The following is an 8,958-nucleotide window of genomic DNA, read 5'->3' as shown; positions in this document are numbered from 1 at the left end:
GCTGATGGCGACGTGAGAGCTCAGCGAGAGCGGTACATCAGCTTACCAGTGAAACTCTGGTGCCCTCTGGTGGTTGGAGATGGTTGTTGAGTTTTGAATGATTTCAATAAAGAAGCAGCTCTAACTTTTCATTTATAATTATATAAAGTGGTAAAATGTAACTTTTAATTAATTTGTCGGGAGTTTTTTTTTACTGAAGAGATTTGAGCAAAAGCAGCCATTACAATTCACTTTTAAGTCCAGCAGGTTTTTTTTTATTTAAAAAAAAAGTTGTGATTGCACGCATTTGTGGTTTTAACTGATGATTTATGGAGCACACTTTAAACAAATGCATTCAGCACAGCTTGTGGCTAAGTGTTAATTTATTCTGTGATTGTTAAATAAACACACTGTGGTTTACACCGTGAAATAAAATACATGCAGATGGACAAACACTGTAAAAGTTTCACAAAAACAAAAACAATAGCAGAGCTGTCGTGCGTTCCCATTACATGCAAAACTAAAACTAACAAACAAAAACAAAAAAACTGATGATTCAATGATGACTGTAGAAACGCAACCACACACACAAACAGAAGCTGCTTTATAAAACCCAGAGTCCCCCTTTTTGTAAGCTTATTTAATGAGTGTTTTCTTTTGGTTAGTTGTAATCAGCCCAACATGTCGGTGAAGTTTTAGCAGATTAGTCATCTTTCCTCGGTGACAGACAAAAATATACATCCTTTTTTTTTTTTTGCAAATGTGAAATTTAAAAGTACTTTTTGTATTGGTTAGTTCTACGATCCTTCCACAGCCCAAATTAACTCTGTGTTTTACAGCTCGTGTAGTGACTCGCAGTCTGTGTAGCGTACTTCTCCATTACCCAGCCAGCTGCAGACGAGAAAAAGTGACAGTTTTAAGCAGATCATTTCTCAAGGTGAACGTGGCGTGCGCCGCAAACACTTACATGCTCAGGGTGCCTTTTTTCTGTTTTAGTCCTGTGAAGAGAGAGCATACAGTTCAGGGGAGGAAGCTGGGTTTCTATAAGGAGCAACGCTGCTAAGCACACTTACGGCGAAGCTGCCACGTGGTTAGTATGGCGCCTGTTACCACCAAGAGGCCCACAGCTACAAAGATGCCTATCAGGTGATGACTAGGACTGTTCAAAGGGCTTGCCTAGCAGAAAGGAGTACCATAAAGCTGATCTGCTCAATCAAGTGAACTATTTAGCATTATGTGTAGTTGTTTGATTTTTCTATGGTAGCATCCAAATACTTACAGTATAAGGCATCATGCTGGTAATGAGTATGTCCTTCTGATGACCTACAATGCACAACCACAAAGGAAATGAGCTAGGAGGAAGTCCAGCAAATGTTGTGTTCAGCAAAACAGCTTAACACACAGAAACAATGAGTGCAACTAAACAGGCCCACAGTGAAGCAGCTTCCTGATGTTGGAGGAACTACAATAAACTGCAATAATAAAATTGTCGCTCGTTTAAATTTTGAGGCAAGATAATAGAATATGAACAAAAATCCCTTCTTCTGCCTTGACACGAGGAAACAATTTCCCGTTCATTAATGAACCACAGCATATGGGAAAAGCAGCCCTGTTCTGCCTGATGAACTGCACAAATACACAACTACAGGAGCAATAATACATTTTTTTAATGAAAACAACACCTGCTTCCCCAGTGGTGATTGTGAGGACATTGCTGGCTGCACTGGTGGCCTGGCTGTTCTTGGCAAACATGCGGACGTTGTATGTCGAGGGATTCATCTCTATTATTGTGGCCTCCGTCTCATGGGCTCCAAAGTCCACAGCGTTCTTTGTGTAATCCCAGGAAGCTGAAAGGAAAATATTTAACTTAATATCACAGAGTGATATGAGGATTAACAGTGTAAATTTAGCTTTAGAGCTTGTATTAAAGTGAAGTTTTTACCATTCACTGCTTTGTACTCGAGGAAATACCCGGTGATGGGGCTGTCACCTTCGGAACTAATATTCCAAAAAAGGGAAAACGAATTGCCGTCCACCTTCTTTAACTCGATCACTGGGGGATCCGGGGGCACTAGAAGATATTTAACAAGTAAAATAAGTCTTTATCTTTTCAAGCGTTTGATTTCTGGTTTTAGTATGAGAGTTATGTCTGGGAACCATTATTTTCAGAAACTAAATCAGGGGTGGGAACAAATGTTCCCTTTAAATGTTTTACCTCCTGAGATACTGGCAGTGCTTTGCTCCCAAACTGTGGCGGCATAAAAAGTTATTGAGATTGCTGAAGTTGATGGGGTTGTTGAAGTTGTTGAGGTTGCTGAAGTTGATGGGGTTGTTGAAGTTGTTGAGATCGCTGAAGTTGATGGGGTTGTTGAAGTTGTTGAGGTTGCTGAAGTCGATGGGGTTGCTGAAGTTGTTGAGGTTGCTGAGGTTGCAGAAGTTGCGTGAACTTGAAGAAGAGTAAAAGAAGAAGCAATTCCAGTAAGTAATTTCTCAAAAAATAATTGAGGAAAAAGTTTCACTTGCTCGATAACACGTACCCGAGGAAAAATGTAGCCGCATTGTGGCAGCAGTGGAAGAAGGCAAAGTAGTTACTGTTGTTGTTGTTGTTGTTTTAGGAACTTTAAACAAAATATATGAAATCAAACTGATATTAAAAAAAATATGACAAAAAATAGTTTTTAGTCATATTTTGTAATTTTTAAAAACTTACTCTCATCCAGAGTTGAGCAGAGAGGTGCATTTGAAGCTGGTCCGACCCCGGCGATTGTTTTGGCCTGTATGAGCACGCCGTACATGGTAGAAGGCTTCAGGTTAACAAGAGTGACGGTCTCTTGTTCACGCGTGGCTGCCACAGTTAAATACTGCCACCGTTTAAACTGTTTGGCCACGGGGTCATACTCTCTGTAGTTAATGTTGTAACCCCGCAGAACGCCGTTTCTCAGCTCAGTCCTCGGAGGCTAGTCGAGAGAAAAGAGTTACTCTACTATGTCCAGTCACAAGCCAGGAAACGGTGCTGAACTGTGACTTTACCTTCCAGGTTACTTTGATGCTGCTGGAACTGAGGGCCACAAGCTGCATATCCAGGGGCGGGCCCTCTGGTGCTGCAGGGAAAACACATTTTAAAGGGAGCAACCACCAAAAATGTGAATTTCTTTTTACATTCTAGATCATTATATTTATCATAAAAATACTAACACATAAATGATGCCGAAACAAACCTGCTTCTTTTGCAGTGATAGTGAGAACGTTGCTGGTTTCACTCATCCCAACGCTGTTGATGGCGAACACGCGAAGGTTGTAGGTCTTGGATGGACTCAAATCCACCAAAGTCACGTGAGTCAGTGAAGGATCGTGCAGCTCGGTGGTTTTTTTTGTTTCCCAGGGTGCTGTGCAGCACAAATCCATAGATTCTGACTTTAAAATAACTTTTGAAATATCTCAAAATCTGTCATGGATACTGGGTCGGTTTTCTTGTGCTTACTCTGTTTGTTTTTTATATCAACCCTGTAAGCTGTAATGGGACGGCCGCCGTCGAACACAGGACTCCAGCGAATAGTGACGGTCCTTTCCTTCACCTCTCTTGCCTCGATTCTCAGTGGATTCGGTGGAACTAAAAGGAAAGGGTTTAAACTAAATATGAGCTTATACAACGCTGAAATAATGAGATGACTAATCAGTTACCAGACAAAAACTGAAACTACCCAAAAAAAAAAGATTTTTAACTAAACATGCTGCTTATTTTATGAAATTTGTCTTTGTCTCACCTGCATTCACTTTCAGAGTCACGTGATGTTTCTGGTCATTGAACCAGCCTGGTATTTCCACACGACAGCCGTACACACCAGAGTCCTGCTCCTCGGCGTGCCTGATGGTCAGAGACACATCACCCTGGCCAAGATTGCCCATGAGCAGGTAACGTTCTGACAACCTGCTGATCACTGATGTCCCATCTGTCTTTAGCACCTCGTTGGCACAGCCGCTGTTAGGTATGGTTCCCTTGCCCCAGCATGCAGAAAGCCTGCCGTAATAGTTTGCATCATAGCTGCATTTTAAAATAGCATCTGTTCCCACCGTGACTGTTACAGTTTCTGCAGACACGAAACCTGAAAAGGCATTGAGATTTTTTTTACATTTTTTAAATGGAAAAAATACATTAATTAGTCACTGCACTGCTAAATCAAATGCAAATCATATGCATGACTGTCTTACCTGCAAGAAAACAAAAGAGAAGGTTGCAATACACAGCAAGGTGTTTGCTGGCCAAAATAATCATTTTATCTTCTTCTCTCTGATTCAAAGGACAGATTGGTTGACCTGCTAAACACCACTAAACGAAACCCAGGGTGGTTTCACCTCTCAAATATTTCCAGATCACATGATGCTTCCTTGATAAGCACACACAAACAACTTCTGCTGGCAGAAGAGGAATGTAGAAAGGAGCTGTTTCCTTTTTTGTGGTTTTGGTTCCTTTTACTAGAAGGGGCAAACTGTTTCCTTTTTGATGATTAGACAGACACAGAATCAAGGTTATCAAAATGACGAATTTATTCCCAGTGTTGGTTCTCAGCTTCTGTAGCAGTGGTAGGGATGGAGCATTAACTATTCAAAATTTCCTCCCTGCATCTCGGAGACTAATGCTTTAAATTATTACTAATAATTTATTCCAGCAGGAAATATTCAAAGTAACTTCAAAACATGATATTTACTCATCAGCACAAGGCATTTAAAGAGATACAATGCACTTTGATCCACTGAAATCAAATATTTATTGTGTCCTCAAATTTAAATAAATTTTTTTTAAATGTAAAAAGAAGGAGAGTCTGGTTTAACCAAAGGCCATTGAACTGATTTCTTTGAGTGCTGAGTAAACATTTGGGCATGGTGGCTGTTTGGTAACCCAGCAAAGAACTTCCTCTCAAGACACATGTGGTTTTCTGCCATTTTTTTAAAAAGCTAGTAGATTTTTTTTTTATCATCTTTCTTTACAGGATTGAAAGACTTTTTTTTTGTACATGCAGTACCTTAAGTGAGTGAGAAAACAAAATTAATTAAAATAATGATTAATAATACAGTACAATACAGTAATGTGCAAACATCTCGAACACATTACTGTATTAGCATATCTTATTTCTTAATAATTTATTTGGAACATTGGTAATTTGTGCATCAGTTGTTTTTTTTAATATAATGAAATGCAGTATATAAGGCAAAAACAGTGTATTTTAACAAACTTGAAGGTCAATATTTAGTCAGCTTTCTGCTAATTTCTTTAAGTAGTCTTCAGGAATGCTTCTCCTGACTTCTTAAAGGACAATCAAAGCTCATCTTTGGATTTTTGCTGCCTTATTCTTCCTTCTCTGTCAAAATGATCCCACGCTGCTTCAATAATGCTGAGGTGCGGACTCTGTGGAGGCCAATCCATGACTGAAACTGTTGTCAGTCAGACACTTACATGATGGTTTTGCATGGCGGATGAGGACGACAGTCTGGCCTTTGAAACAAAATATAAAAGAATAAGGGGTGGCTCAAGATCTTTGCACAGTATTATTTGTACCATCACATTTTGCGTTTATCTCTGCGTGAAATTCCAAACTAGAAGGATTTCTGATAAACTATTCTTAACAAATTTTTTTCGCTTGTTTTTCTTTAAAAGATAAAATGGAAAGAGACATAACATGGAGTTCATGGAAAGAGCAGAGAAACAATGTGGTTAGCTGGAAACCAGACACTCACTGCTACAAGGGCTTCTACCCACGTAGTACAGAACCCAGCTGCTCACCTATCAGGCTGCCCTCATACAGTTAACATTTATGAGAAACAGGGTGAAACAAAGTGTGACAGTGTAACCTTGGTGCCGCTTGTGTCGTCTTCTTGTGACCTCACTGAAAACTTTTTTTTGTTTTCCAGGGGATCGGAAACAGTTACTTTCACTCTTAATTTCTTCTATTTAGCTTATATTACCACTGGGGGGTTTTATAGAGAGAGGAACTAAAAGCAAAAGAGAAGCAACTTTCTTTTTATGAATTGAAGTGAAAATCTGTGTAATGGTTTTTACAGTCAATATCTCAGAGCAAGCAAAAATGTTGCTCTGAGATATTGTTATTAAAGAGAGATTTGATTACAGACTAGTATGTTGTAAAACAGTGAAGCCCTTGTGTTAAAAAAAATACAGCAACAAAGTATACATTGGTAAGATTACAGTGACCTTGGTTATTTTTGGTTCATTAATATTTTGGCATTAGATCCAGTAGGTGGCATTGTGTTACTAATACAACAGCAGCCTTTTTTCAAGCCATATAAGTGCATAATCTGCCATCAAATAACAGCAAAACAATGGATTTATCATTCATTTATGTGAACAGTATTAGTGCTCAGACACAAACAACACGTTTTCACATTTTATTTTAGTCTGAGAATGGCGGCCCCTGTTCTGAACATTGTATATTTTCTTTTATACTGATTAGTGGGGGTCAAAACGTTTCTCTTCAAATAAATAAAGTCAACAAATATCTTAGCAGAAAAAAAATATCTGCACATCTTTGTTCTTCAAAGGAAAATGTTTGCTGAGATGAATTCTTTGAGACAAGTATTACTTCTGTTTAGAATCAAGAGATCAGGAAAAACACATTTTATTTGAACTATTTCAGAATTCATTTAGAACAAACAGGTAATAAAATCCCCCAATATTAACTCTGTAACTAGGAGACAAAAAAGAATGATCCAGTCTCAGTGGCTTTAACATTGTAACCTGTTATCAATTTAACTGTTAAACCTATATCATTTTTCTCGGTAAACCCTACAGACAGTTGTGTGGGGAAAATCCCAGCAGATCGTCACTTTCTGAATTGCTCAGACCACCAGCAACCATGCCAGGTTGAAATTCACGTATTCACCTTCCTTCCCCATTCTGATGCTCGCTCTCAGTTTCAACTTCAAAAGGTCGTCTCAACAGTGTCTTCACGCCCAAAGGCACTGAGCTGCTGCCATGTGACTGACTAAACTGATATTTGTGTTACCTAATAAAGTGGTCAGCGTGTGTAAATACCACATACTATGTTTCATTCATAAATATGAAAATAATACCTAGTTCAGCCACATCTGAAAAATCTTGCTTCATCTATATTTTGAGCTGCCTTGCTCCTTTATTACAGTGGAAAAACACAACCACTGTTTCTCCTGCAGTAATAGAGAACAGGTGTTGACTTTACTGACGCCCACAAAGTGCTGGGAAAACATTTTGTCTCAGCTAGACCATCTTCCATCTAAAAAAGGCATGTTAAATATTTATTATGCCCAAAGGTGGGTTTAATCAATATTTAGAGTACTCACATTTTGTTATTTGTGGATAATGAAAGTTGGGCAGCATCACTTGGATGTTGCATCATGGCTCTACAATCAACTGGAGTTAACTAACGAGTTTATTTTGGTACAAAAGGGAACCTTCATACCTTTTAAGTCTAAATGAAACTTGTAGAAGCACATTCCTAGTTTCCAACACATGCTTACAGTAAGCGTGTGCTGCCTAAAACAGTTGTTTTAGGCAGCACACGCTCCATCTATTAAACGCTCTCATTACGTTAACTCCCCTGTTAAACAAGACAGAACTGAGCACAGTGTGATTTCAGTGTTAAAATATTTCCAAACTGCATGGTGCTGTTTTTAGTGTAAGGGCCTCACAACTCATTTTTCTTCTCGCTAAAGCGGAACAGAGCTGCTTCTGTTTTTGTTGCATTGGTTCCCCATCCAAAATCCAGCATTATTTCAATGAAATGTGCAGAAATCTGAACTGAACCGATCGATCATTTCTTGTGTGGTTCAGTCAACACAGGAGGTGCCACAGGTGCAGAATCCCCTTCTCATATTTTCTTTGTTTATCTGTTCATGACATGCTGATCTGGATATGAAGACAAATCTAAACAATTTCACATTTTTTGCTCATTGGCAAAGATATACGCAAAATAAAACTTAAAAAAACACTCATCATTTTTGGTTTACCAGAAATGATGACTGATGATTTCCGAGCACTGCAGAAAACAAAAACACTAGTTCACTCAAGGGCTCTGGACTCTCTGCTTATTTCTCAGACTGCTGAGCAAACATTTGGTTCTGCTGGATATTAAGTAACTCAGCACAGTGCTTCCTCTTTGATCACTTCCAAAAAATGTGTCATTACAACAACAAACTGTAGTAATATTGAGTGTTTTTATACAGTCAACCTTCAGTTAATGAGAAATTAGATCTGATAGTCAGGATAATACAGAACACAGTAGAGGGAGTTGATTTTTCATGTGCTGCAGCCTGCAGTTGCTTCAAGCTGGTGGTATAGAGTGATAAGAAAATAATGATATCCCACAGTGTCACTTACAACATAACCACATCGCCTTTTCCCATCTCAGCTCTGTTGTGCGTTCATGGTGCAGATGTGAGGATCGTGCTGCAGAACAGGAGCGAGAACAAATGAAACATTTTCGAGGGGTGGCTCATTTCAAATGTAACTTTTCATACATGCAGTTTGCATCAGTGTGTGTCTTTTTAGCCAATGTACAGTTGCTGTACTTCCCAGGGAGAGATGAACATAGAAAGTTCAAGATGTAAGAAAATATAAGATTTTTTTTTAAATGGTAAGGACTGTTCATGTTTGATAAACTGGTGAATTCAGGCTATTTCATTTTAGATTTTCATTTGAGATATTGGATCTGAACATGATTGTGTTTCGTAAGTTGTCATTTTACTTATCGTGATGCAGCGTGCAAAACAAATTACATAATAATAATGTTATGGTATTCAAAGTTCAGCACTGGACAGGCAACAAACTGTGACAGACATCATTGTATGTGATAAAAAACATAAACAATGCTGTTCAGCCACCCACAAGCGTAAGGTCGACGTTGCCAAATCCCACTTTACCCCCTGTGTGTGAGGTCACCTGTATTAAATCTATATGTTTTATTATTTGTTCTACTTTAAAGACATTTTAAA

The 8,958-nt window shown here is 38.6% G+C and overlaps 1 protein-coding gene across 2 annotated transcripts; it reads right to left on the bottom strand.

The window, feature by feature from the left end:
• Positions 1-344: 344 nt before the first annotated feature.
• Positions 345-4,330, bottom strand: LOC146392264 (uncharacterized). 2 transcript variants are annotated; one of them, XM_084944385.1, is made up of 14 exons: positions 4,189-4,328; positions 3,744-4,082; positions 3,461-3,589; positions 3,198-3,365; positions 3,010-3,080; positions 2,690-2,936; positions 2,517-2,597; positions 2,195-2,425; positions 1,922-2,050; positions 1,662-1,826; positions 1,259-1,302; positions 1,053-1,155; positions 947-977; positions 345-870 (listed from the first exon to the last, which is right to left on the bottom strand). In XM_084944385.1, exons 1-14 carry the CDS (start codon positions 4,250-4,252, stop codon positions 813-815), a joined length of 1,860 nt encoding a protein of 619 aa, XP_084800511.1. In that variant the 5' UTR covers positions 4,253-4,328; the 3' UTR covers positions 345-812. The 2 variants fall into 2 exon arrangements, with proteins under 2 accessions (XP_084800511.1, XP_084800516.1); XM_084944390.1 differs by lacking the exon at positions 2,517-2,597 and having other exon boundaries at positions 2,195-2,401; positions 4,189-4,330.
• Between the last annotated feature and the right edge of the window lie 4,628 nt (positions 4,331-8,958).

This window comes from Perissodus microlepis, chromosome 2, assembly GCF_051167445.1.
Source record: "Perissodus microlepis isolate ML-2025 ecotype Zambia chromosome 2, ASM5116744v1, whole genome shotgun sequence".
NCBI classification, from domain to species: Eukaryota; Metazoa; Chordata; class Actinopteri; order Cichliformes; family Cichlidae; genus Perissodus; species Perissodus microlepis.
The sequence above is the reverse complement of the archived record's forward strand: the minus strand, read 5'-3'. Positions and strand labels throughout refer to the sequence as shown.

What these genes read in the sequence shown, in the direction of transcription:
- LOC146392264 (XM_084944385.1), bottom strand. Translation starts at nt 4,252, where the DNA reads ATGATTATTTTGGCCAGCAAACACCTTGCTGTGTATTGCAACCTTCTC. An exon ending in GCGGCTACATTTTTCCTCGG is followed by an intron (nt 2,426 to 2,516) that starts GTACGTGTTATC and finishes CTCTTCTTCAAG; the next exon opens with TTCACGCAACTTCTGCAACC. An exon ending in CACTGCCAGTATCTCAGGAG is followed by an intron (nt 2,051 to 2,194) that starts GTAAAACATTTA and finishes AATATCTTCTAG; the next exon opens with TGCCCCCGGATCCCCCAGTG.